This window comes from Muntiacus reevesi, chromosome 4 (assembly GCF_963930625.1).
Source record: "Muntiacus reevesi chromosome 4, mMunRee1.1, whole genome shotgun sequence".
Lineage (NCBI taxonomy): Eukaryota > Metazoa > Chordata > Mammalia > Artiodactyla > Cervidae > Muntiacus > Muntiacus reevesi.
Genome location: NC_089252.1, coordinates 157,962,412 through 157,990,301, shown reverse-complemented (window position 1 = coordinate 157,990,301; position 27,890 = coordinate 157,962,412). Strand labels below are relative to the sequence as shown.

The window sequence follows — 27,890 nt, the reverse complement described above, 5'->3', positions numbered from 1 at the left end:
GAAAAGGCATTTGGAATTCATTCATTATAAACATCTACATGAAATTTAACATTTCACAATGAACTCTCTAGAAAATCAGTGAGTGTTCATGCTCTGGGTCAACCAATATCATTTTGTACAGTTGGAGAAGAAAAAAGTCTGTTGGTTTCTAACAGAAGGTAAAAGTATATGTTGCACCTATGTATATTCAAATATACTTTTTTTGTATTGGAATTGTTCAAATTTTAACTTTGCTTTTTCTAGAGGTCCATTTTCCCCCCAACACACATTATCAGGCATTTTGGATATGGCATGTTCAGAGGTTAACTGCCAGTGGTCTATTATATCTACTTTACTTTTGAAATAAAGTATATCATTAGACATGTTTTCTGTGAAGGTTGAAAGAAATAGTTTTTCCATGAATTATCTTCTATCTTGAATAACCCATATCTATTGAATTCATATGTGCTTTTTAAAAGTTCTAATGAAAGAATATTCTTCTAAGGTGTGATTGGGAGTTGGGGAGGAATCTCACTGCTTGGGTATAACCATACACCATACAACCAAAATATTTACAGTGTTCCTGTGTTGTTTAGGATGGACCTAGCTAGATGAACTACAGGGAAGGAACTGTATGGATGGTGCTATGTGATGTATTCTCCCTGATAAAGTTGAATTTCATAATTAAGCTTTATATTTCTTATCTTTTTCTCATATCAGAAGTTTTTATAAGAACAGAGACTCTTGTACTGTAGAAGAGCCCATTTAATTGGCACCTACTTAGATGTTTAATTTACTGAATGAGTGACTTAAAACTGTTCAAAGATCAGTGTGGTGAAAAAACTCATCTAAGTCTCAAAAATCAAAACCTAATTAAAATATTTAAATGTACAGTGCATGCTGATCCTGAAATGAGGTTATGAATCAAAATCATTTGGGGAACTTTTTAAAAAGAATCCAGTATCATGCCCAAACATAGATTTCTTGGAATCAAATCTTGGAGACAACAGTAAAGGAAGAAATGATGGCTATGACTCATTTTACGCCTTCTCTCCACCAGGTGATTCTGAATGTAGCCAACTGGGCAAGAATCCTATGGATAAGCATGTGGAAACTACTGTAAAATGGAACATATATTGGACAAGGAATCAAGAAACTTGGGTTCTCAACAAAGTCCTACTGTATAGCACATGGAACTCTGCTCAAAGTTATGTGGCAGTCTGGATGAAGGGGAGTTTGGGGGAGAATGGATACATGTGTATCTATGGCTGAGTCCCTTCACTGTTCAGCTGAAAGGATCACAATACTATTTGTTAATCGGCTATACTCTAATATAAAAAAAAGTTAAAAAAAAATAAACCTGGGTTCTAATCTATACCTCTGCTATTTAATTATTTGGGGCAATTCACTTTACCCTGACAAATTATAATCTTATGGAAGGGCTTCATTTCTAGATAATTCTCCAGTTATTTATAGCTAGTATGTAGCAATTCTTTTATCCTTCATGACTTCCTAAAGCAAACCTCTGATAAAGGAGTAAATAAGCAATAAGATGATTAAGTAAAACAGAAAATTAAGCTGTATTGACAAATAAAAATTCCTAGTCTAGGACTGAACTGTATGTTGTACCAGAAATTTATGCATGTGTATACAAGTTTTTATATGTCCATTATCTAGGTTCTATTCATCAATGATCAACAAAGTAGAAAATTCTGTGGCTGCACATTGGTTCTTAACATTTCAAAGATACTACCTCCAAAAAAATCTACCCCTAAACATTAGTACAAGAGATTTGCAAAAGCATAACTTACTATCTTCCCAGTCTTATCAAGCACCATTTTGATGTTCTAATAGCTCCTCATAATCAGAGAACAGAAGTGTCTACATCAGCAAAATTATTAACTTCCTTATCATTGCCTTTAGTCATTACCTGTGTACGCTATGCACAGATTTACATCCCCACATCTAGTAGTATTTAGCCAAAGTGCTTAATGTTTGACACAAAAGAGAAGCTCAAGAAATATTTGTTGAATTAATAAAATAAGCAAGAAAAAAAAAAAAGGAAGGAAGCATGAGAGACAGACAGAAAAAGGAACGATGGGCTTATTTTAACGAAGATAATGAAGTTTTCCAAGTTGGTGTGTACCACACAATCAATTTCCATTTGCTTATGAATCTTCAATTAGAATTTTGTTGGAGCATGTGGACGTCCCTTGAATGCAAAACAGCAAGATATTTAACAGAACTTTCAGAATCAATTCTGAAAGGAAGAACTCACCTTTTTTAGAGCAGAGGCTTTCATTGACTGGTTTTCCCTCCTGGTTGACATCTATTTTCATCCAGCTATGGAGGTACTTCCTGCCCTTCTTGACCACTACCCTGAAGCCTTGTTTCTTGAGAAAGAGAGAGGCATTTTCCACCTCAAGGAACCCTTCCTTCTCATAGCAAGTCCATCGAGGAGCCTGGGAGCAGGGGGCAAAGATGGCGGCTCGGCCAGGGCCACCAGAGGAATTGGAGATGCCCAGGCACAGAGCAGATTTAACATGAAGGAGCTTTCCATCCTCAGTCCACATCCACTGCTGGTTCTGGTTTGTCCTATTGCACAAGTCCATGACCACTCTCTCATTTTTGAGAAGACACTGTTGTTTCTGGACATGGACAATCTGAAACCCCTCTGGAAGATGAGAAGCTCATCAAGGGCTATGCAACAAACCATAAAGCCCACCAGAAAACAAAGCAACCCACCCGTAAATCAGCCTGGTCAAAATGCAAGGTTTACTTATCTTTTGCAATTGCTATCATTTAAAGTGAACAGTTCCAGATTCAACACATGTGATTTAAAAATCCCAAAACAGACAATGCAAAAATGTCACACTTAGCTTCTTTTCTTTTCCTTTCACATGGGTTAGGGAAGAAAATACACCCCCACTGAAATAATGAAAGGAAGCTTGGAAAAGAAACTAAACCATCCAAAGAATACGGTGAGCTACTTTAGCCCAAACATTTAATATGCTGAAGTCATATAAAATCCAACTCCCATTTTAACCATTTCACTCCTTCCCCCTCACCTCCATTCTCTACTCTAAAGAAACACTCCATTTTCCAGTTCTTAAGTTACCATTACTATAAGTGTTTATATACAAATGGATGAGTTTGAATACAATTTTTGAAAATTAGGTATATTTATCCCAAAATAAAACAAAATTTTCCATTCTTCTAAGCACATTCTCCTAGCTAATAGTAACTAATAAAAGTATTGATTATCACAAATTGAATTTTTATAATACTATAGAGAAGTATTTTTCTGTTTTGTGACAGTATCTATAATCTTCCCTCAAATGCTAATAAAAAAAAACTTAACACCCAATTGTTAAACATCAGATTAAAAAGTGAAATATTCAGGCTTAAGAACCATCTTCAAGGTGCTTTTACTTAATTTTCTCAGCTATTTCATTAAAATATTCAGACGTTCCGAAAACAACTTCCAAATAAAACCCAGCACAGTTCCTCAACTCTCTGTAATTATATTTCTTATACTTTCTTTCTTTAACACAAAGGAAACCAAACTATAACTTGACAGAGAAAAAGCAGAAAGATGCCACAGACAGTTACATAATGATACATTTTCCCCACCTTGGGGCTGCTTTAGTCTCTGCCATTCAGATGCCATTTCAGGAGCTGCCTGAGGCGTTTGGAGGACACCAGAGGAGGCCATTTATTTTCTTTTGGGGAGAAATCTCAACAAAATGTGGCCATCACAGGCTGTTTTTATCCCCCCTCCTCATCGTCTCTGGCTAAACTGCCATGGAGACCTGGCTCCATTTCCGCTTTGTTTCACAGACGTTTCAAAGGACTCCTCTGCTGGCTATTGAAGAAATGCCTCAGGGAACTTGAGCAGATCCACTCACCTGAGTTCACGAAGATGAAGCAGGTAAGAATCGCCATGTAAAATTCAGCCTCCATTTTCCACTTAACGACTGTTCATGCTTTGCTTGGGGGAAAAAAAATTCTCCCAGATAAGAGAAGCAAAGACTAGGAAGGAAATGTGCCTTCATGGTGGGGGGAAAAGTCAGTGACGAGCACTTCCTCCTATTGAATTGTTTGGGGGAAGTTTTACACCAGTTGTCCTTTTGTCTGTTTCCTTAGAAAGAAGGGATTATGATTACCTCTGTCTTTTTTTTATGTCAAAAAAATTCCAGCCCCCAGGAGCAGAATAAAATGTATACGTTTTCTTCTACCATCCCTTTGCCACACAACTAAGCTCAAGAGGGAAAAGAATTGTAATCTTAGGTAACTCAATGTTCCTACAGCATTACATCTCTTCAGGTGATGTGATTCTGCCGAACAAACACCAACCATGTAATTTATGAAGGCCTATGACAAGTGATATGAAGACATAAACATGTACTGTGTGTATAATGATAGCTGGAAGTCTATTGAGGAAAACCACATAATGATGGCACTTCTAGATCATTATCACTCAAGTGATGACAATACTACATTCTGAAATCATCATCTCTACTGGGGAGAGGCAGACTAAAATTACACCCATCACACTATTGACTTCAGGCTTTCCCTAAAAGATAATGGTCTCTCTCCAAATAAGGGAAAAAAAGTACATGCCTTACTCAACATTTAATATTAAGAGTAGTTTATTGGCAGTAGGAAACAAAATCAACATAGTTGCATTAAAAATTCATATGTGAGCAGAACATCTAGGGTTTGCTGAGTGTAGATTTTTTTTAACTTTGTCTCTTGAGGATTAAATCATTTCAGAGATTTAAGGATATCCACAGCAGCATCCTTTTAAAGAACCACTGGAAATGGGACAGGTTACATCAATTTCAAAGGCATCTGCCTTTTACTGGGAGAGAGATTTCAGGTAGACATTATATTCAAAAATTCTTTCTTAGTAAAAGAGAGATAAGTATTTAAAATTCTTAATACATCATAGTTGCTACAAATTTGTTTTTCCCTTTGAAGGTAAAATGACTCACAATGTATAAATACAGTGGATAGAATTCTGGAGCAGAAACCACCTCTATGCTCAATAGTAGAGAGTAAATACATATATACTCAATGACAATCATTGTGCTCTGTAATTGTTTGATAGGAGGTACTGATAAATACACACTTAGTAGGTAATATTTTCAAGACACATTTCCATATAAAATAGTTACTGCTTTTGATTTTTTTTTTTCAAAAACACAGACTTATTTGTTAAAAATCCATCATCGATCACTTTGCAACTTTAGCAGCAAGATTCTGGTAACTGAGAAGGATTAGCACTTAAAACAGGAACAGTTTAACAACTGACAGTCCATTCACAAGACAGATTTTGCAAACATTAAAGCATCTAAACACACAATAATAATTTCTTCAGCAGCTCTTCAAGGTATCATCTGATGACATATATTTCATACATATATTCTGTGTGGCAGATAGTCAATACAGACAAAACAAATTCCTCCTTAGCGGTGTGAGAAATTGACCGTACCTCCATCAGCAGAGGACCTTCAGAATAATTTAGGGGATGCTTACAAGTGCATTCATATACACAAGAGGCTGGAGGACTTGAATATGTTGCCATCTTCCACAATCCATGCCCCGACTTGGCTTCTTGGCTTCTCTTCCCTTCCACTGCGGGAAGCTCCTTCCAGAAGCCTTGAGTGGGTAATCAGCTAATCACCCCTAGAGATCAAAGGTCTGGTAAGTCTTCAGAGAATCACTGGACAGTTTCTGCTGAAAGTCTGCTCTCGTACAGGCACAGAGCGTGATGAACAAATTCATACTGCTCACTGGTTTGGACCATTCCACCCCTGCAAGGAAGAGATAATATAACTTATTGCTAACATCCCACCATCTCAAGTAATGCAGAGACCACACTCAAGTGAAAGTGCTATGCCAAAGACACACAGAACAGTTGACATGGTAATTCTTTTGTTGTCCCTCTTTCCTATGTCCAGATGACCCGAAAGATGATTTTAATATGCTAATATATATGAAGGGATTAACAGTGTCTGCTACATAGTAGGCATTTGATTAATCAACGTCATTACTGGGGAGGCAGTACAGCCTTATGGTTAAGTACTTGGACTTTGGAACCAGACTGAGTTCAAATCCCTCCGATGCCTAGTCTTAGCGAGGGCAAATTGATCTTGGGCAAGTTCCTTAAAATGCTTTTGTCTCAGTTTCATCTGCTATTAAAGTAGGAGAATAATGGGATTATTCTCACAGGATTATTGCTAGGGTTAAATAAATTCACTTCTATTTGGAGTGTTAATATTACTTCTAGGGTGCCTTATCATTCTTCTTATGTTATACGGATTTATGCACTTGGATTTGATTGATGTAGGTTTACTAAACAAAACTGAACTGTAAAATGTTGCTCTTTCTACAAGTTAAAAGAACTACCTTGCAATGGTTTATTTGAGCATGTTATGGGGAAACAATTTTGGGTGTGGTGTGCTGGGTATTTAAACACAGTAGCAGGAGATCCTTAAATGAGTTGGAAAAAGAGAATTGGTTCTTGCTTTTTCCCCCTTAGTTAATGTCATTAACATCACTAGTTATTCTGTGTACCATATGTTTTAGATTAGTGGAAGGTACCTAACTTCATGCTCAGATGATAAAGCATCTGCCTACAATGCAGGAGACCCGGGTTTGATCCCTGGGTCGGGAAGATCCCCTGGAGAAGGAAATGGCAACCCACTCCAGTATTCTTGCCTGGAAAATCCCATGGACTGAGGATCCTGGTAGGCTACAGTCCATGGGGTCACAAAGAGTCGGACACGACTGAGCGACTGCACTTCACCTAACTTCATAAGAAGTAATAACATTGCTCCTTATACATTTATACATAAAGGAGGTACATTGAATTTTTTTTTGATAATGGTTCCTTTACCTAGCAAAGCTACTATAGTTGTATAAATGTTATTTTTCCTGCTCACTGAGTAAATGCATCCCTATTAGTAACTATGTGAAGTCTTATAAAGTCTTCATAACTCTAAAACCAATACTACAACCAATTTTAAGCTTATTAGTTCTTCCTAGTGGCTGTTGTTACCATTCAAAATAATTGATTTTAGGACATTCAGCACTTCAACTTTAAAAATGAGATATATTACCTCACTATAATGTAACTTCTAGTTAATGGTAATAACTAAAATTGGGCTTATATATAGGTTTACTTGCCCACTTCTATAAATATAAGCTTACAAGGTAGTAAAGCAGTAAGATTTCACCCTCTTAAACAGCAGTGTTAAGTTAGAAACACTCATCCTTCAACTATACTAAACAGGCCAATCAATTCAGTTCAGTTCAGTCGCTCAGTCATGTCTGACTCTTTGAGACCCCCATGAACTGCAGCACGCCAGGCCTCCCTGTCCATCACCAACTCCCGGAGTTTACTCAAACTCATGTCCATTGAGTTGGTGATGCCATCCAACCATCTTATCTTCTGTCATTTCCTTCTCCTCCTGCCCTCAATCTTTCCCAGCACCAGGGTCTTTTCCAATGAGTCAGTTCTTCGCATCAGGTGGCCAAAGTATTGGAGTTTCAGCTTCAACACCAGTCCTTCCAATGAACACCCAGGACTGATCTCCTTTAGGATGGACTGGTTGGATCTCCTTACAGTCCAAGAGACTCTCAAGAGTCTTCTGCAACACCACAGTTCAAAAGCATTAATTCTTTGGTGCTCATCTTTCTTTATAGTCCAACTCTCACATCCATACATGACTACTGGAAAAACCATAGCCTTGACTAGACGGAGCTTTGTTGGCAAAGTAATGTCTCTGCTTTTTAATATGCTGTCTAGGTTGGTCATAACTTTTCTTCCAAGGAGCAAGCGTCTTTTAATTTCATGACTGCATTCACCATCTGCAGTGATTTCGGAGCCCAGAAAAATAAAGTCAGCCACTGTTTCCACTGTTTCCCCATCTATTTGCCATGAAGTGATGGGATCATATGCCATGATCTTAGTTTTCTGAATGTTGAGCTTTAAGCCAACTTTTTCACTCTCCTCTTTCACTTTCATCAAGAGGCTCTTTAGTTTTTCTTCACTTTCTGCCATAAGGGTGGTATCATCTGCATATCTGAGGTTATTGATATTTCTCCCAGCAATCTTAATTCCAGCTTGTGCTTCATCCACCCAGCGTTTCTCATGATGTACTCTGCATAGTAGTTAAATAAGCAGGGTGACAATATACAGCCTTGATGTACTCCTTTTCCTATTTGGAACCAGTCTGTTGGTCCATATCCAGTTCTAACTGTTGCTTCCTGACCTGCATATAGGTTTCTCAAGAGGCAGGTCAGGTGGTCTGGTATTCCCATCTCTTTCAGAATTTTCCACAGTTTATTGTGATCCACACAGTCAAAGGCTTTGGCATAGTCAATACCGCAGAAATAGATGTTTTTCTGGAACTCTCTTGCTTTTTCGATGGGATGCCCAAATGATGTACTTGGTAATAGAAAGGCAAATACATGACTGTTTTCATGACTGCAACTCATTGGCAGAAATATATCCTCATTCCTTTTCCATAGAAAACTGCACATTTTGTTGTACTAAAGGGCAGCTCTCTGGTCAAAGTGTTCCTTGATCGTAAGTCGACAACAGGAGTGGCCAGCTGAGGTGATGACTTTTCTCAGCTGGATGATGACATCTGGGCACACCTAAAAACAGCAGGTGTCCGGAAGATGCCGGCTTTGACTGTGAGGCTTGGGAGAGCCAGCCACAGGAAATATTGAGGCCACTCTAGGGAGCTGAGAGGTACCTCCCTTCCTTTGGCATCAGCACAGCTCATCAGGCTCCCTCCTTAAGCTACAGACAGTCTATGGAGCCTTACAAGTGCTCAGTCTCCTGGACTCTGGTCTGTGAATTTCCTCTCGCCATTTACTTCACTTTGAGACAAGATTTCCCCCTTCTTATATGTTCCAGTGAACATGTCCAACTGTTGAATGAATGAAGGTTCAGTCTAGGTTTAATCACCATCTTACCCCAGAAAGGTCAGCAGTGTAATTTTAATGCTTGGAGTATACTTACTATGATATTCTGTTAATAAGTCAAATGTTGTTTCTGCCAGTGAAGGTGGACAAGATGCGGAAACAAACTCATTAGCTGCAGACTAGCAAAACTCTTGTGGATATCAAGGCTTAAGGGAGGTGCATGAAAAGTGAGGTTACTTCTCACTTGTTTTGAAAAATAAAAGGGAAAGATTCGGCATCTGAGGGATCCTCAGAGGTCATGCATTCCAACTGCCAACAAAATGTTGCCTTTCCAGGAGGGAGAGGTCTACACGGTAGATGGTCAGCTAGTTTCTGCCGGGGGTAGTTAGCCTTTGCCAAGGTTGGCAGGAAAACTTTTGAAGACGTCAGAATGAGTCTGCTCCTCTTTAACTTTCACCCGCCCCATTGGTTAAACTGAAATAACCCTAAAAGCCTCAAGGTTCCTCTTAAGAGTCACACAATAGTTCTCTAAGTGTTGGAAAACAACCATCAAAGTCCCATAATCTTTTCTTCTCTAGACTAAACATCCTGTGGTCACTCAATATTTCTATGCAGCCTGGTTTCCCTGTCACTCCCCAGTCTAGCCTCCGCTTTCTATAGGCTGTTTTATCAAGTATGACCTTCTTAGAGTGTTGTGTCTACTCCCGATGAGATCAAGTCAGTGGGAATACTTCCCTCTCTAGCTGCATGTTATAAGTCAAAGGGTCTGCTTCTGCAGGTGCGCTGGGTGGAAAGATCCCGCAGTGGCTACCGAGTGCCTGGTGCTTGGCAAGTATTTTAGGATATTGAGTGAAGGTTTGGGATAAAGAAAAAGTCCACAGGATTATTTTTGAATGTGAAAATCACAGCTGTCTTCCACTTTTTTCAAACTAAGTACGGAACTTTCTGTTTATTCCTATTCAACTTGTTGGTTTCAGCACAAAGTCCTTATTTACTGACATCGCTATTCCTATCGTTCCGTATATTAGCCTTTACTTCTCACCCCCAGATTGGTGTCTCCCAGATAGTGAACAAGCATGCCTTGTGTCTTTTTATCTGTCATTTATAATGGAGTAGAAGAAGACAGGGCTAAGGCAGGATCTTGACTACAAGTAATTTGATATCATGTGATATACTGTCTAATTTCATTTCAAAATTATTTCTAACTAGGCTTTAGGTCCTTTAAGAGCAGGCATGATGTTACAGTTTGTGCATATTTGCAAAAGTGGAAAACATTTACTAGTCTGAAATAAATACTTGTCAAGTAGGTTATTGAGGCCAGGCTGTCTCATGTAGTATGAAAACATATAAGCTCTAGGCTAAAAGAAGGGAAGGGGCATCACAGAACGCATTAACTGGAAGTTGACTCAAAATCAGGAACTCATTACAATCATCTTTTAAAATATTATTTCAAATTACATATATTGGTATGTAGAACACTGCTGATCTTTGTAAGAACTTAAATTCTAATAATTTAACCTGCAGATTTTATTTATCCTGTTATAGGACAACTATAATCTTTTATAGGCTGACCATAGTGAAAAATACTCAAGAAGCTAATGTAGTGCCTAAAACAAATTATATTTATGGAATAAATGAACATAGCAAGATTAATCATGAGCCCTCAAGAGAGTTCCATGCTAATTCAGCCTCCAGGAGAACTCTGACTCAGATTGCAGGTACCTTTCGGGTCAGACAGGGCTCCAAGGACTTGCTGAGGTCTGGATCTATATTACTGATGTAAAGTTTCTGAGCAAGGTGGTCCTTAAAGGTAAGAAGCAAGAATTCTCTTTTTATTCCTTTAAAAGGCATCATCCAACATTTTCTTTTTAATACTTTAAAAGGCATCAGTCAGTTCAGTCGCTTAGTTATGTCTGACTCTGCGACCCCATGGACTGCAGCACGCCAGGTTTCCCTGTCCATCACCAACTCCTGGAGCCTACTCAAACTCGTGTCCATCGTGTCAGTGATGACATCCAACCATCCCATCCTCTGTCGTCCCCTTCTCCTCCTGCCTGCAATCTTTCCCAGCATCATGGTCTTTTCCAGTGAGTCGGTTCTTTACATCAGGTGGCCAAAGTATTGGGGTTTCAGCTTCAGCATCAGTCCTTCCAATGAATATTCAGGACTGAGTTCCTTTAGGATGGACTAGTTGAATCTCCTTGCAGTCCAAGGGACTCTCAAGAGTCTTCTCCAACACCACATAAAAGGCATAAGCCAACTCAATTATCAAGGCACTAAATAATCCTTGATCTCCAACAGATTATAGTTAAAAACTCAAACAAGGTTAAGATTTTAAGAGTTCCGTGGTGATCAAGATGATGCTTCAGTGGAAAAAGACTGTCATCAGTCAGGCAGCATGCCAAAATCACCACCATTACCCAACATACTGTATTTAAAGCACTGTCTCTCCTTGGAGAATCCTGTTTAGATACAAGTCTTTTCCTGGGGGTATAACACATTAAGGTACAATACCTATTGCCAAATGGGAATTAGATTATCAAAAATGAATAAGTCCATATAAAAGCAGGGCAAGGCAACCCAGTTAAACATGAGAGTCATTGTGAGTTTGAAAAATCTTGAGATGCCAAAGCATCAAGTTCATTACCAGTAGGGACCAAAGAGTGTTAAGAGGTAAAAAGACATCATACACTGTTTTCAAGACCAATTGTGTCTCCACCACTTATTAGCTGCTTTACACTTATTACATAATCTTTGCCATGCTGTTTTCTCATCTGCAAAATGATGAGGTAATCATCTAACTATACGTGCTTTATAGCATTGTTGTGAGATATAAATGAACAGTCCATTTAAAAATATTTATTACTACACAGCTAAGCACTTGCAGATACCATCGTGTTAGCTATTCTTTGGCGCTATCTGGTCAAACAGGGCTGGATGGTAGGCTCTGGAATGAGTCCTCTGAGGATCTTACAGGACTAAGAGCACATCTGGCAGAAGACTGCTCTGCCATACTGCTCGGGTTGGGCAGGACTAGATATGCTTGGTTGCTCAGTCATGTCCAATTCTTTGTGATCCTTTGGACTGTAGCCCACCAGGTCTGTCCATGGGATTTTTCTGGCAAGAATACTGGAGTGGGTAAGCCTAGATGGAAAAATTAAAATATGTTTTTAAATATGAACCAGCTTAGAAGTCACCTACTAGTGAAGAGTCACCTACAGTGGAGGTAGATGACCTAGTAGAAAGAATGAAGCTTGGAGTCAGACAGATTTAAGTTTGAATCCTTGCGTTTAAACCTACCAGCTACAGGCTTTTGAACAAATCACTTATGCTATCCCAGCTGAATTTTCCTGAACTGTAAAATGACAAACCTCATCAAGATCGTGAGGATCAAATGAGTCAGAGCCTGTCAACATCTAGCCAAAGGCTATTCACAGAATTCCCAGGAGCCCAGGGTTCTACCACAGTGTCTGTGTGGGAAAGGAGGGTGTCCTTAGACTGGTTTCTAATCCCAGTTTTGACCAAGGCATTTCTCTTTACTCTTTCTTCTTTTTTAAATTACTGTCATTGGTTTTCCATATCAGTGTATTGTGGAAGATTTTGTCTTCCCAATATTTTGTTTCTCCTCCAAAAGTTTAAAAACCACTGGCCTGGCAAAGAGTGTTTACCTAATAGGCTTTAAAATTTGCAAGGTTTAAATGAGATAATTCAGAGAATGCTTAGCTTAGCACAGTTGTGAAATGAAAACATCTCCTGCCATATCAATAAACAAGAAATATGATAGCCAACAGCAATTTCTAGCCTCCAAATGTGAATGAAATTGAAAGTGTTAGTTGATCTCATGGACTATAGTCCACCAGGCTCCTCTGTCCATGGAATTTTCCAGGCCAGAATACTGGATTAGGTTGCATTCCCTTCTCCAGGGGATCTTCCCAAACCAGAGATTGAACCAAATTCTTTACCTTCTGAGCCACCAAGGAAGCCATATGTGAATGAGGGCTCCTAAAACTGTGACCTAGCCAATCCGCCCACCTCACTCCCTGCCTCACTGAGGAGCTGGGGAGATTGCAAGAAGCAGCCATCTACCACTCTTTAAAATGAACAAGGAAACAGGATTTGGTCCCAGATAGCTGAGGTGCATAAGAAAGGAATGAATTCAGTGAGCCCAGAAGCTTGCAGGTAGACGTAAGAGATGTGGGTTCAATCCCTGGGTCAGGAAGATCCACTGGAGGACATGGCAACCCACTCCAGTATTCTTGCCTGGAGAATCCCAAGGACAGAGGGCCCTGGTGGGTTATGGTCCCCAGGGTCACAAAGAGTCAGACATGACTGAAGTAACTTAGCAGCAGAGGCTTGCATCTTCTCAAACATAGATCGCTAAATTCCTTAACTTGATATCTGATCTTTGATGTTCGGACTACCTGCTCCCTTTGTTGTAAACTTGTATATGGCCTAACTCCCCCTTCCACCTCTTTGGAAGTTTTCTCAGAGCTACTGAGATGTTGTCTCTGGGGGGCTGGGAGTCCTAAACATTTCTACCAAATAAAATAACTCTACTTTCAGGTTGTGACTATATTTTTTAGTGGACACAGTGACTGTCACTTAGCGAGTATTAAATAAATGTCACATATTCTATTTGTTATTCTTTTGGTAAACGCTTGGTTAATACAAACCCTTAGGGTGATCATGTACCTGGTTTGCTTGGGACAGAGCCAGTTTACTCCTGCTGTCCTGGTCTAATTATTAATACAGCCTCCTTTTTTCACTCTCAGAGGTGCATTGGTTTAGACAAACTATCTTTTCACCCTAATTATGCCCCATTTCACGCTTTGGAAGAAAGTCACTTCTTGTATTGCAAAAATAGTGTTGGGTGCAAGGCTCAGATTTCTTTGCAGCCACAGAATATGAACAGTGTGCTCAGCCAGGCCAGAAAGAACTCAGACCAACTGCCCTTCCAGAAATGTCAGATAACTCAAGTCACATCAGCCCCGCCAAACACAAAAAATCCATGTCATCTTGGTCTTCATGCAGAAGAGCACGTAGCCATGTCAGCAGAGTGTAATCTCAGGTTAGAAAGGAAAAAGTTATATTTTTTTTCCCCTTTGCTCCTGGGAGGGTGTGTTGAAAAAAAAAAAAAAAAACAAACCCTGCCAGATGCCCAGGAGAGAGATTTGGTTTTTAACATGTTAAAATTGTGACCTTTTGTGACTATTAACTCACACATACAAAGAGCAACAAGCCTTTCCTGCTGCACCGCCCAGCGAGTATCCGGTCTAATCAGTAGACAGAAGAAATTCTGCAGCAGTGACTCATTTCTGGGCTAACAATGGAACTGACGCTCCTTGGCTTTTTATTATTTTTGAATCTGGAATTCTTTTGGTAAAGTTTGGTACAGTAAATTTAGAACAAAAGGTGTGGATGATAATGTGCCTCCTGGGTAAAGCTCCGATAGCTTGGGCGTGAGTCAAACACAGCTAACGTTTGGAGCTGAACTTGGGGTATCTTGGACAGATGTTTTCTCCATGTCTAAACACCATGTCATTTCAAGGACTGAGAATGTAAACTAAATGTTTTGATTGATTCTGACCAGGTATTTTGAATGTGGACATTTTCTCTACAGAGTATTTGTAGGGCACAAAAGCCAACACAAATCAAATGATAATTTAATGCCCTAGCAGATCTTGAGTTCCCCATATTTTTTTTTCCCTTAAAGCTGGTCAATTTTCTTCTGAACATCCAGGTTAACACTCAATTGAATCCTAGCTGAGAAGAAGGAAAAGGTTGTCCTGACAACCACTTCAAAGATTTGGTTGGCATAATCTGTTTTACAAGAGGACATCTTGCTACGGCCTAGGAACTGTGATGTCAAGGAAATCCAAACCAATTTTTAAGCTTTATCTTCAAGTGTTCTTAAAATAAGTAAACTAAAGTGTTCAATTCCTGATCTTCCAATGAGATTGTTGAAATTCACTAATTAAGGGGATCTCTGTGATGAGTTGGGATTGCAAAAGGATATAGTTCAATGCAAGACAAAAGTTAATTTAAAAAAATATACCAAGAGGTGGAAATTTTAGCTTTGGAATTATTTTAACCAAGTTTTGGAAACAAAGAATTTTCTGGAGACACATGTTAGCTAAGGAAACTGATGGCATATGTATTCCTCCTCTTAGTTTGTTATAGTTTAAAAAAACCCATCAAACTAAAGTGATTAATCAAAACATTTAAACAATGATATGACGCACACTGGAAGCATTTTTCTATCCTGTCTGGGAAGCCACAAGTAAGGACTTTGGATGTCATTCCAATTTAAGGTCCCCAAGGTAAGGATGTACAAAGACAACTGCAGATTTCACTACTGACTCTCAAAAGGGAGGATTAGACAGATTGTTTCCTGTTTCTGGGGAAGGAAAAAAAAGGGGAGGGGGAAGAAGAAAAAAAAAGGCTTTGGGATCACAAATTATTTTATGTGTTTCACTTCCCAAACTCTGTTTTCAAGTTCTTCCAGAGTTCAGAGGTGCCAAGTGGGGTGAAAAGAAATACAATGAGGAAAAAATTGCCTGACGTCAGCCTGCAATGGAGCACATTCCTTCCCTCTCTGCCTAGATGTCTTTTGATGGTCACATATGGCTCCTTAGTCATTCTCCATATGCATATGAGGCAGTCTCTGAGTATTGTGGGCCATTTTATTGCTATGTATTACTATTTCTTTTAAAGGACAAGTATCTCTCATACTCAATGTGTAAATGACCTTCATCACTATCTCACATCAGAGAGACATCGTATGATGTGAAAGCTGTTCAGTCGTATCCGACTCTTTGTGACCTCATGGACTACACAGTCCATGGAATTCTCCAGGCCAGAATACTCGAGTGCGCAGCTCCTCCCTTCTTCACAGGATCTTCCCGACCCAGGAATAGAACCCAGGTCTCCTGCATTGCAGGCAGATTCTTTACGAGCCGAGCCACAAGGGAAGTCTAAGAATACTGGAGTGAGTAGCCTATCCCTTCTCCAGGGAATCTTCCCAACCCAGGAGCTGAACCAGGGTCTCCTGCATTGCAGGCAGATTCTTTACCAGTTGAGCTACCAGGGAAGCCCAAAACGTGGTATACACAAGCCTAAATGAATCTCTTATAGCAGGCCCTAAATATGGTGAAATCTGGTTGGTTTAGCTTTAATAGCGATTGGAATTCTTAATTAGGTGGTATTGTCACAACAATTTAGGGATATTTAAATAAGATAATAAGGGCTTTCTAAGTAATGAAACAGGATAATCTGTAAGCACTGTGGGATTCAAAGTATAACCATCAGTTTGAGGTCCATGAAATATTCTACTCTTAAAAAGAGATCTTTGGACCAGAAACAGGTTGGAGGCCTCTAAGTACCACTTCTCCTTCTACATATGGAGACTCAGAGGCCCAGAGTGACAAGTGGTCACACAGGGAATTAGGGGCAGAGCTAGGACAAGCTTCAGGTTCCTTGACATCTGCTCCAGCGATCCCTGCCACCTCTTTCTCTAGCTGTTGCCTGCTTCCCAGTCTCACCAGTGTGTGTGTATGCGTGTGTGTGTGTGTGCGTGTGTGTGTGTGTGTGTGTGTGTGCGGGCACGCGGAGCGTCAGCCATGCCTGACTCTTTGCAACCCCGTTGACTGTAGCCCATTAGCCTCTCCTGTCCATGGATTTCCCAGGCAAAAATCCTAGAGAGGGTTGCCATTTCCTACTATAGGGGATCTTCCCAAATCAGCGATAGAACCCTGTCTCTTGTGTTTTCCCGCGTTGGCAGGCGGATTCTTTACCACTGTGCTACCTGGGAAGCCCTGAGAGGCACCAGCCAGTGCTCTATCCCAATTGCCTGTTAGCAACTTCATCCTTTAATTAAAAATGACCACAGTGGCAACGAAGCAATGATCCATGAATGCACTTCTAAATAAAATACCTGTGGGTGCCCAGCACTGAATTTGAACTCCCATTTGGGAAAAAAAAAATCCTATTTTAGTTCAAAATATGCCCAAAAGTATTATTAACAGGAGAATCACAGACTCATGAATCTTCAGGGAGAACTATAGCATCTATTAATAGATGTTGCCCAAAAGCCAATAAAAATAATGTCTTGCCAGGGAATGAGGAATCCACCAAATGGCTTTGTCATTGTTGTTACACTGAAAGCATCCATTCAGCATAACATACTCATTTCTAAATCAGACCATTTGAATTTATTGCTAAAATGTAGACTTGTGATCTGAGTACAAATTGCCCAGTTTATGTTATGTTGAATAACAATGATCAAGCATTGTCATTTGTTTTTTGTTTTCTTTTGATTAGGTTTTTGATCCTACTCAATGCTCAGACTCTTGATTTATCAGTCATGTAACCCATTCCAGTATCCAAATCACTTTTTTTCTTTGCTGTTAGCCAGGCCTTGGACTTCTCAGAGGAGGCAGGTAAAAGTGGTGGGGGATAAATTATAAAGAGGTAGTGTCCAGCTTTGGATCACTAGTGGATAGAGGCTGTTGTTAAAAAAGGTATGAGAGGATAGGAACAATCTGGTGGAGCTTGAACTCTGAAGAGTTCAAAATATCAGCCTTATGATATATTGACTCCATCTTTCGTAGCCCTTATTATACTAAAGCTAGACGCTCCACTTAGTCAATCCTGCCCTTTCCCTTCACCTTTTTAATGGTCTCCTCCCAGGCTCACATTCCTCTGCCATCTCTAGTTTTCTCTTTGGCACCAAACATTGGAAAGAACAGCTTATATTTATTATTTTATAACATCTTTCCCTTTCATTTAGATAGTCTCTGAGGAAAGTGTTATGTGGTCAAATAAATGTGAAAGAGTGCTTCAAGTAAGTGGAATGGATTACCATGCTGGGGCATGCTTTGTATCCTTTAAACTTTAATACTTTTTGTGACTATCCAGGGGAGACAGGTTCTAAGAAACATAGCACACAGATTCTTTTTTCTCAAAATTGAGAAACTTTTTAATTTTAGAGGAGAGTGAAAAAGTTGGCTTAAAGTTCAATGTTCAGAAAACTAAGATCATGGCATCTGGTCCCATCACTTCATGGGAAATAGATGGGGACAGAGTGGCTGACTTTATTTTTTTAAGCTCCAAAATCACTGCATTTGGTGATTGCAGCCATGAAATTATAAGACGCTTACTCCTTGGAAGGAAAGTTATGACCAACCTAGACAGCATATTAAAAAGCAGAGACATTATGTTGTCAACAAAGGTTCATCTAGTCAAGGCTATGGTTTTTCCAGTGGTCATGTATAGATGTTAGAGTTGGACTATAAAGAAAACTGAGTGCCAAAGAATTGATGCTTTTGAACTGTGGTATTGCAGAAGACTCTTGAGAGTCCCTTGGACTGCAAGGAGATCCAGCCAGTCCATCCTAAAGGAGATCAGTCCTGGGTGTTCATTGGAGGGACTGATGTTGAAGCTGAAACTCCAATACTTTGGCCACCTCGTGCGAAGAGTTGACTCACTGGAAAAGACCCTGATGCTGGGAGGGATTGGGGGCAGGAGGAGAAGGGGACGACAGAGGATGAGATGGCTGGATGGCATAACCAACTCAATGGACATGAATTTGAGTAAACTCTGGGAGTTGGTGATGGACAGGGAGGCCTGGCGTGCTACGGTTCATGGGGTCGAAATGAGTCAGACACGACTGAGCGACTGAACTGAGGCTAATTTGTACTGTAGCTAATCTGACATGTAGCAGGTTCTCATAGTTTAACTAATCATTAAAATGTGCCCTGAGGGACTTTCCTCGTGGTCCAGTGGTGAAGAATCCTCCTGCCAATACAGAGGACGTGGTTCGATCCCTGGTCCAGAAAGACCCCACATGCCTCGGGGCAATGAAGCCTGCGCACCACAGCTGCTGAAGCCTGTGCTCTGTAAGAAGAGAAGTCACCGCGATGCGAAGCCCAAGCACCACAGCTAGAGAGAGTCTCCTGCAGCAGCAATGGAGACCAAGTGCAGCCAAAAATAAAATAAATAAAGAAGCAATTTTAAAAACCTTTACCTAAGAAAAGAGAGGCCCTGAGAAACACAGTCTGGAAAAGTCTGTTAAGAAATCCATCTTGCTCTACCCAAAGTGGGGGCTTCCCAGGTGATGCTAGTGGTAAAGAATCCACCTGCCAATGCAGGAGATGTAAGAGATACAGATTTGATCTCTGGGTGGGGAAGATCCCCTGGAGAAGGAAATGGCAACCCACTCTAGTATTTTTGCTGGGAGAATCCCATGGACAGGCAAGCAGAGCCTGGTGGGCTACAGTCCACAGGGTCACAAAGAGTTGGATACGACCGAGGCGACTCAGCATGCACGCAAGCTCCCCAGGAAACTGATGCGTATTCAGTAGTAATGTTCAGTAAACCTTTGTCAAATACATGAACGCATGTGTGATTCAGGGGGACTGCTCGGAGCAGAGATCTTGGGTGACTGTTTCCACAGCACACAGAATTCACACCCACTTACAAACACCCACCCTGCAATATCCCTCGACAGGAACGCCTCCATTGGTTTGACATGCTCGGTCAAACCAGCCTGTCTCCCTGTGCTGAGGAAGACTCTGTATTGGTTTCAGGCTCTGCTGTCACCATCTTGAAAGAGTTAATCACTTTTTAAAATGGGGCTCCACATTCTCATTTTTACTGGTCCCTGCAAATCAGGTAGCTGATCCTGCCAGAGGTGTCTTCTGCCTCTCACCTTTGCAGTGCACAGAGCTGTCTGGCCGTCTCCTCAATGGCAGAACCTCTGCTGAGGCCGTCTCCTCAATTCCCTTCATCAAAACCTCAGTTCTGAATGCCTTCCTGATGTGTGGACTTATACTCTCTTGCTGACATACCCTAAGCTGGAAAAGGCTAGGTCACCCTGTTTAATGTGTTAATACCCAGGAAGATATAGGGGCTTCCCTGGTGCCTCAGACGGTAAAGAATCTGCCTGCAATGCAGGAGACACAGGTTTAATCCTTGGATTGGGAAGATCCCTTGGAGAAGGGAATGGCTACTCACGTCAGTATTCTTGTCTGGAGAATCCCATGGACAGAGGAGGCTGGCAGGCTATAGTCCATGGGGTCTCAGAGAGTTGAATAGGACTGAGTGACTAATACATACACACTTCTCACCTCTCAACTCTAGGCTCAAGAAACTTTAAAAGAATAGCTCTTTAAACAAAAAGATTGGCTCTCTAATGGTAGTGTTTTAGGCATTCGCCACACAGAGATATTTTAGGCACCCTCTATAGATAGATATTTTGGAATGAGGCAACATCTCTATGTTCCTCAAATTATATTCTTAAGACAATTGCTGACAATATCACCTTATTCATGAAACAGCTGTCCTTCATGTTAACCATTGTTTTAAAAATTGTGGTGTCACTGCATTTTTCATTGACAAAGAATTTTCAAAGAGTTATGTTTTTGTCTAGCAATTTTGCAATAAACATATTCCAAAATCTTATTTACTTTTAATCAAGAGTCATACCTTGAGTTAGAAATCAGAAGTCCCAGATGCCAGAGTTCTACTTTGCCAGTTTTCTTAGCTAAATGTTATCAGACAAGACATTTGATATCTTGAATTCTTTGTTTACTTATTTTTTTAAAAATGAGGCTAAAGAATATCTCTTTTCTGACTCTTGGGTTCATTTTTGGAGTTAAATAAGATGTGCTTTGAAGACACACGGTGGAATGGCCATGCTTAAATCAATCTCTGTAATTAATAGCACACTTGGGAATGTCTGAAGACACATCCACAACTGAAGGTAAAGATGACCAGAGACCAGGATTGCAGACAGGTTTGAAGAACTGATGAAGAACAATAAGCTGCAAGAGCAGAAGGGCAGACATTCAGATTTTCTAAAGCCAGTTTTTCATTTATTGGCATAAGTTAAAACATGGTCAACAGCAGCAGTCACCTACAGATTGGGAATTTTGAAAATGAAATATGACAATAAATGAATGAAAAAATGAAGCAAGACACAAGAAGTATTGGAAGAAGCTGGATGGGGTCAAAGAAAGGAGTGAGGTTTTCTGTTTTGCTTTTTATAACAACTAAGGAAGTGCAAATTGTACTCATTTCACATGCTAGCAAAGTAATGCTAAAAATTTTCACAAGCTAACAAAGTAATGCTCAAAATTCTCCAAGCTAGGCTTCAACAGTATGTGAATCCGAGAACTTCCAGATGTTCAAGCTGGATTTAGAAAAGGCAGAGAACCAGAGAACAAATTGCCAACATCCATTGGGATATAGAAAAAGTAAGAAAATCCCAAAAAACATCTACTTCTGCTTCACTGACTTCTCTAAAGCCTTTGATTGTGTGTATCACAACAAACTGTAAAAAATTCTTCAAGAGATGGGAATATCTGACTACTTTACCTGCCTCCTGAGAAACATATATGCAGGTCAAGAAGCAACAGTTAGAACTGGACATGAAACAACAGACTGGTTCTAAATTGGGAAAGGAGTATGTCAAGGTTGTATATTGTCACCCTGCTTATTTAACTTATATGCAGAGCACATCATGTGAAATGCTGGGCTGGATGAAGTACAAACTGGAATCAAGATTGCCGGGAGACATATCAATAACCTTAGATATGCAGATGACACTACCCTTATGGCAGAAAGTGAAGAGGAACTAAAGAGCCTCTTGATGAAAGTGAAAGTGAAGTCGCTCAGTCATGTCAGACTCTTTGCAACCCCATGGACTGTAGCCTACCAGAATCCTCCGTCCATGGGATTTCCCAGGCAAGAGTACTGGAGTGGGTTGCCATTTCCTCCTCCAGGGGTTCCTCCCGACCCAGGGATTAAACCCAGGTCTCCTGCATTGAAGGCAGACGCTTTACTGTCTGAGCCACCAGGGAAATCCTGATGAAAGTGAAAGGAGAGTGAAAAAGCTGGCTTAAAACTCAACATTCAAAAAAGTAAGATTGTGACATCTAGTCCCAACACTTCAAGGTAAATAGATGGGAAAGCAATGGAAACAGTGACAGACTTCATTTTCTTGGGCTCCAAAATCACTGCAGATGGTTACTGCAGCCTTGAAATTAAAAGGTACTTGCTCCTTGGAAGAAAAGCTATGACCAACCTAGAAAGCATATTAAAAAGCAGAGGCATTACTTTGCCAACAAAGATCTGTCTAGTCAAAGCTATGGTTTTTCCAGTAGTCATGTATGGATGTGAGAGTTGGACCATAAAGAAGGCTGAGCACCGGAGAATTGATGCTTTTGAACTGTGCTGTTGGAGGAAACTCTTGAGAGTCCCTTGAACTGCAACGAGATCCAACCAGTCCATCCTAAAGGAGATCACTCCTGAATATTCATTGGAAGGACTGATGCTGAGACTGAAGCTCCAATACTTTGGCTACCTGATGTGAAGAACTGACTCATTTGAAAAGACCCTAATGCCAGGAAAGATTGAAGGCAGTAGGAGAAGGGAATGACAGAGGATGAGATGGTTGGATGGCATCACTGACTCAACTGACATGACTTTGAGTAAGCTTCAAGAGACGGTGAAGGACAGGGAAGCCTGGTGTGCTACAGTCCATGGGGTTTCAAAGAGTCGGACTCGACTGAGCAACTGGACAAAAGAAGTTCACAACAGAAGGAAGAAACAAGAAAAAAATCTATGTTAATCCAAAGAATGTTCAAACTACCACACAATTGCACTCATCTCACATGCTAGCAAAGTAATGCTCAAAATTTTCCAAACCAGGCTTCAATAGTACATGAACTGTGAACTTCCAGATGTTCAAGCTGGATTTATAAAAGGCAGAGGAACCAGAGATCAAATTGCCAACATCCACTGAATCATAGAAAAAGCAAGAGAATCCAGAAAAACATCTTCTTCTGTTTTATTGATTACTTCAAAGCCTTTGACTCTGTAGATCACAACAAACTGTGGAAAATTCAAGAGATGGGAATACCAGACCACTTTACCTGCCTCCTGAGAAATCTGTGTGCAGATCAAGAAGCAACAGTTAGAACCAGATATGGAACAGCAGACTGGTTCCAAATTGGGAAAGGAGGTATATTGTCAAGGCTGTATATTGTCACCCTATTTATTTAACTTATATGCAGAGTACATCATGAGATTGCTGGGAGAAATATCAATAACCTCAGATATGCAGATGACACCACCCTTATGGCAGAAAGTGAAGAGGAACTAAAGAGCCTCTTGATGAAAGGGAAAGAGGAGAATGAAAAGATGGCTTAAAACTCAACATTAAAAAAAGTAAGATCATGGCATCTGGTTCCATCACTTCATGGCAAATAGATGGGAAAGCAATGGAAACAGTGACAGATTTCATTTTCTTGGGCTCCAAAATCACTGCAGATGGTGGCTGCAGCCATAAAATTAAGACACTTGCTCCTTGGAAGAAAAGCTTTGAAAAACCTAGACGGCATATTAAAAAGCAGAGACATTACTTTTCCTACAAAGGTCCATCTAGTCAAAGCTATGGCTTTTCCATTAGTCATGTATGGATGTGAGAGTTGGACTATAAAAAAAGCTGAGTGCCAAGAATTGATGCTTCTGTATTGTGGTGTTGGAGAAGACTCTTGAGAGTTCCTTGGATTGCAAGGAGATCAAACCAGTCAATCTTAAAGGAAATCAGTCCTGAATAGTCATTGGAAGGACTGATGCTGAAGCTCAAACTCCAATACTTTGGCCACCTGATGTGAAGAACTGACTCACTGGAAAAGACTCTGATGCTGGGAAAGATTGAAGGCAGGGAGAGAAGGGGATGACAGAGGATGAGATGGTTGGATGGCATCGCCGACTCAATGGACGGGAGTTTGAGCAAGCTCTGGGAGTTGGTGATGGACAGGGAAGCCTGGCGTTCATGGGGTCTCGAAAAGTTGGACACGACTGAGCAACTGAACCAACTAATATTAATCCTGAGAAGGAAGGCAGGCAAGGAAAAGACTTTCCAAGGAAAATTTCAAGGAGATGATCTGCTTCATAAACAATAGAAGTGGCTGCTTAGGATTTCTGTAGTAGGGATCTTGATGAATAAATCAGTTAGTATGATTTCGAGACATGTATTGGCAGTAATTCAAATCCAGGGGGTAGAGAACCTATAGAACTTAGATCAGCAGAGAAGTGGAATATTTTGAAACTCCTACCCAGAGCAAAATGACAAGTCTTGTGGGAAGACCTTGGTATTGATGGTGGGCCAAGGCTAAATTTTCTGCCTATTTGCTTTAGGAAGGAAGGAATCGATGAAAGGAGGCATTGTGATATGGTTTTAAAAATGTATTTGTGATTTTCTTCGAAGTTAGAGGACAATTTGGTAGACTTGACAGAATAAAGTGACTGGGAAGTAGAAACCAAGGTGAATGTCAGGCTACAGAAGCAGGTAGGGGAGGAGGGATATAGGGGTGGGTGAATAGACAAGATCTAAGAGGCACAAGAGCCTATACAATGAACAAACTAAGCCTCCTTTTTTCAAGGTTTTGTTTCAAATAGGGTCAGATCAAGCCTCGTACATCAATTTGGAGTCCATTTAGATCTGCATACTAGGCATTCATGGAGTTCCGGCATTAGCTAATAAGAAAGAGCGTGCACGGATATGAACTGGATTCCCTAGGGATCTGTGGGTCCCATGAAGGAGCCTTGTTTACCGAAGCACAAAGCAGAAGAGATTGAGGTCACTGCAGGAGCAGCTCCAGGCTGAGTGGGTACTGTCCCTCCCTCTCTAATGTAGGATCCCTCTTCTTGGTCAAGGTAGGTCCCAGAGTCTGAAGTGAAACAAATGAATCCTACCCCAGTTGGGGTGGGTAGTAGTGGATAGATACAAGGCGGTTTCAGGAAACTGAGACAGTAAATATTAAAGGAAGGGACAGAGAGTTGGAGCTGATCTTCTCACGCACAAAAACATTTTTGGAAGCAGTTACATGTGGGGCTTCCCAGCTGGCACTAGTGGTAAAGAACCTGCCTGCTAATGCAGGAGACATAAGAGACTCGGGTTCTATCTCTGTGCTGGGAAGATCTCCTGGTGGAGGGCATGGCGACTCAACCCAGTACTCTTGCCTGAATCCCATGGACAGAGGAGCCCGGTGGGCTACAGTCCATGGGGTCACAAAGAGTCGGACACGACTGAAGCAACTCAGCACTCGTGGAAAGGCAGAAGTGGGGGGGAGGGTAGAGAGAGGGTAAGAAACTTGACTAGGGGACTTCCCTGGTGGCCTACTGGTTAAGACGTCACCTTCCAATGCAGAGTGTGTGGGTTCAAGCCCTGGTCACGGAGTTAGGATCCCATATGCCTCACAGCCAAAAAACCAGAACATAAATAACAGAAACAATATTGTAACAAATTCAGTAAGAATTCAAAGAAGAAAGAAACCTAGACTAAGTGTTCTCCTCAGTACATCACAGGCGTAATCTCATCTTACTGTTACCGCAACCCTCTGGGGTATATATTATTATTTCCATTTTACAGATGCATGCCCAGGTTCTTGCTATATCTATTGATAATAACTGTGGCTAACCTTGGTTACATGCGTATGTGCCAGCCACTTTACAGATTACCTCTTAATCCTTATAAGAACATAGGAATTAGATATCATTATTACCTCCATTTTCCAGATGAGAAAATCAAGGCAAGGAGAAGTCCTGTAACTTGCCCAAGGGCACACAGCCAGGCAATGGTGGGAGCCAGAATGCAAAACCAGGCAGTCTGTTTACAGAGTCCATAATTGAAATCACCATGGGTAACAGCCTCTAATAAGCCAGTCAAACTTAAGAGAAAAATAGAGGGAAGATACACTTACTAAGATGGAGAAATGATTATTTAAAAGGAAAGAAAGAAGGATAGCAATGAGGAGGGAAAACGTCATCCCGAAAGGGAATTTGAATGTTTAATTTTTAGAGATCGGAGAGGCTTTATTGATGATTTTAGTAATAATGAAGATGACAGTAACAAAGTGAACATTTATTGGAAGGCTTTCTATCTGCCTTTGTATCTATTTTCTCATTGAATTTTCAGAATAATTCTTTTGTCTGTATTGAAATTGCAGGACCTAAGTACAGAGTAGCAGCTCAATAAATATTTATTGCGTGACTCTTAAAATGTGACTTTTGTGGTTTCACTTTTAGGAAACTCTAGGTCATAGGGCTGAATTCTAGGAGGCTCAGCTTCTGTGATGCTAGCGTTTTATTACCTCACAGCATTTATTTGTCTGAAATTATCCTGTTTATTTCTTTGTGTTTATTATCTCTCACTGTTAGCATGTACACTCTAGGCGAGCAGCGTCTCACTCAAGCTCTTTCAGTACTTGCAGCATCCAGAACAATGCCTTGCAGTTGGAAGGCGGTTGATACACCCTCGCCGTGTGAATGAAGAGAACCCACAGCCGAGCTTTTGGGGCAACTCTTCTTCCACAACAGCGCAGTGGACTGCAGAGCAGGCAGTTCCTCTGCTCACGTGATTGCAAGCATCTTCCTCTCTGTGCCTGTTTTCAATGAGCATCTGTACACTTTCTCTGTCACTCAACTGTCATTCACTCAACTGTTCATTTCCCCAGGTTTAGCTTTGGAGCAAAGCAAGAAAAGAAACTGCTTGTTTGTTCTGTTTTCAGTGCGTAAACAGAGATCATCACAAAGGTTATCAAACCATCTATCCCTGAAAATGACTCTTTCACCACACACTGTTAGGATGACGACTACTACAAAAGAACAAGCAAACAAACACACACGTTGGAATCCCTGTATACTGTTGATGGGAGTGTAAATGGTGCAGCTGCTATGGAAACCAGTGTGGCATTCCTTGAAAAATTATGGCCATAAGCTCTAGCCATCTCATTTCTGAGTATATACCTTAAAGAATCTCAAGTAGCTATTTGTACACCCATGTTCATAGCACCATTATTCACAGCAGCCAAGAGGTGGCAGCAACTTAAGAGTCCATCAACAGATAGCTGGATAAACAAAATCTGGTATATACATACAGTGGAATATTATTCAGCCTTAAAAAGGAAGGAAATTATGACACATGCTACAATATGGATGAATCTTGGCGATACCATGCCAAGTGAAATAAGCCGCTAACAAACACACAAATACCGTATGATTCCACTTATATGAGGCCCCTAGAGTAGTCAAATTCAAAGAGTCAGAAGGTGAATGGTGGTTGCCAAGAAAATGGGTACAGAGCTTTGCAAGATGAAGAGTTTGGAGATTGGTTGCACAATAATATGAATATACCTAACACTCTGAACTGTACTATTAAAAATGGTTAAGATGGTAATTTTTGCCATGTGCATTTTTCACAATTAAAAAAGGATGAGTGGAGGAAAGGGAAGACTTTTGGTAGTATGGCATATGCCTCTCAAGGAGCAAGATCCTAAAGTGAAGGACTCAGTGAATTCAAATGAAAATGCAAAGTCCCTGTGAAGGAACAGAGGTGGAAGTCTAAGAAGAGCTACCACTATAAACAAACTGCATCAGAGACAAGGAGGGTTAAGCACAAGCTCTTGGTTTTGGGTTCCTGAGGGTCAGGGTTGCAAATAACACTTTCTTTAATGACTTTTTAGTATAATGTACATTCTTAAGCATTTTACACAAATCTTTATAGAGTCAGGCGTGTGATTAAATCAGGTTGTGATACTGCTGCTGCTCTGAAGTGTCTCTTGTTGCATCCCGCCAACACTCACCTGTCCACACGCAGCTGGCAGACGATGCTCAGCGCGTCCACCACGCCTTCTTCTCTCAACTGCCGACAGCCAATGGATGTAGCAATAAAACACCCGGTCCTGCCGATCCCTGCACTGCAAAGGACAGACAGTGAATTAAAAGGTGCAGGGAAAAGAGCAGAGATAAAATATATTCTTTTAACATTGAAAACAATCATTAGGATCAACAACAATAATTATGATAACAGCAGCTGCTCTCGTGTACTGAGTGTACAAACCAGGTCCTCTGCTCAGCGCTGCACCAGCATCCTTCCTTTTAGGTCTAAGAAATAGGATGAA

General features: G+C 40.6%; 2 protein-coding genes across 2 annotated transcripts in view; both read right to left on the bottom strand.

The window, feature by feature from the left end:
• Positions 1-3,985, bottom strand: part of PTPRB (protein tyrosine phosphatase receptor type B) — a 123,190-nt gene extending 119,205 nt beyond the window's left edge. Inside the window, exons 1-2 of the mRNA XM_065934625.1 lie at positions 3,888-3,985; positions 2,258-2,653 (exon numbers count right to left, since the gene is read on the bottom strand). Of these exons, the coding sequence (XP_065790697.1) occupies positions 2,258-2,653; positions 3,888-3,942 (451 nt within the window). The 5' untranslated portion in view covers positions 3,943-3,985. The remainder of the gene's footprint in view (positions 1-2,257; positions 2,654-3,887) is intronic.
• Positions 3,986-4,709: 724 nt separating this feature from the next.
• Positions 4,710-27,890, bottom strand: part of PTPRR (protein tyrosine phosphatase receptor type R) — a 264,879-nt gene continuing 241,698 nt past the window's right edge. Inside the window, exons 13-14 of the mRNA XM_065932177.1 lie at positions 27,573-27,686; positions 4,710-5,798 (exon numbers count right to left, since the gene is read on the bottom strand). Coding sequence (XP_065788249.1) covers positions 5,705-5,798; positions 27,573-27,686 — 208 coding nt within the window. The 3' untranslated portion in view covers positions 4,710-5,704. The remainder of the gene's footprint in view (positions 5,799-27,572; positions 27,687-27,890) is intronic.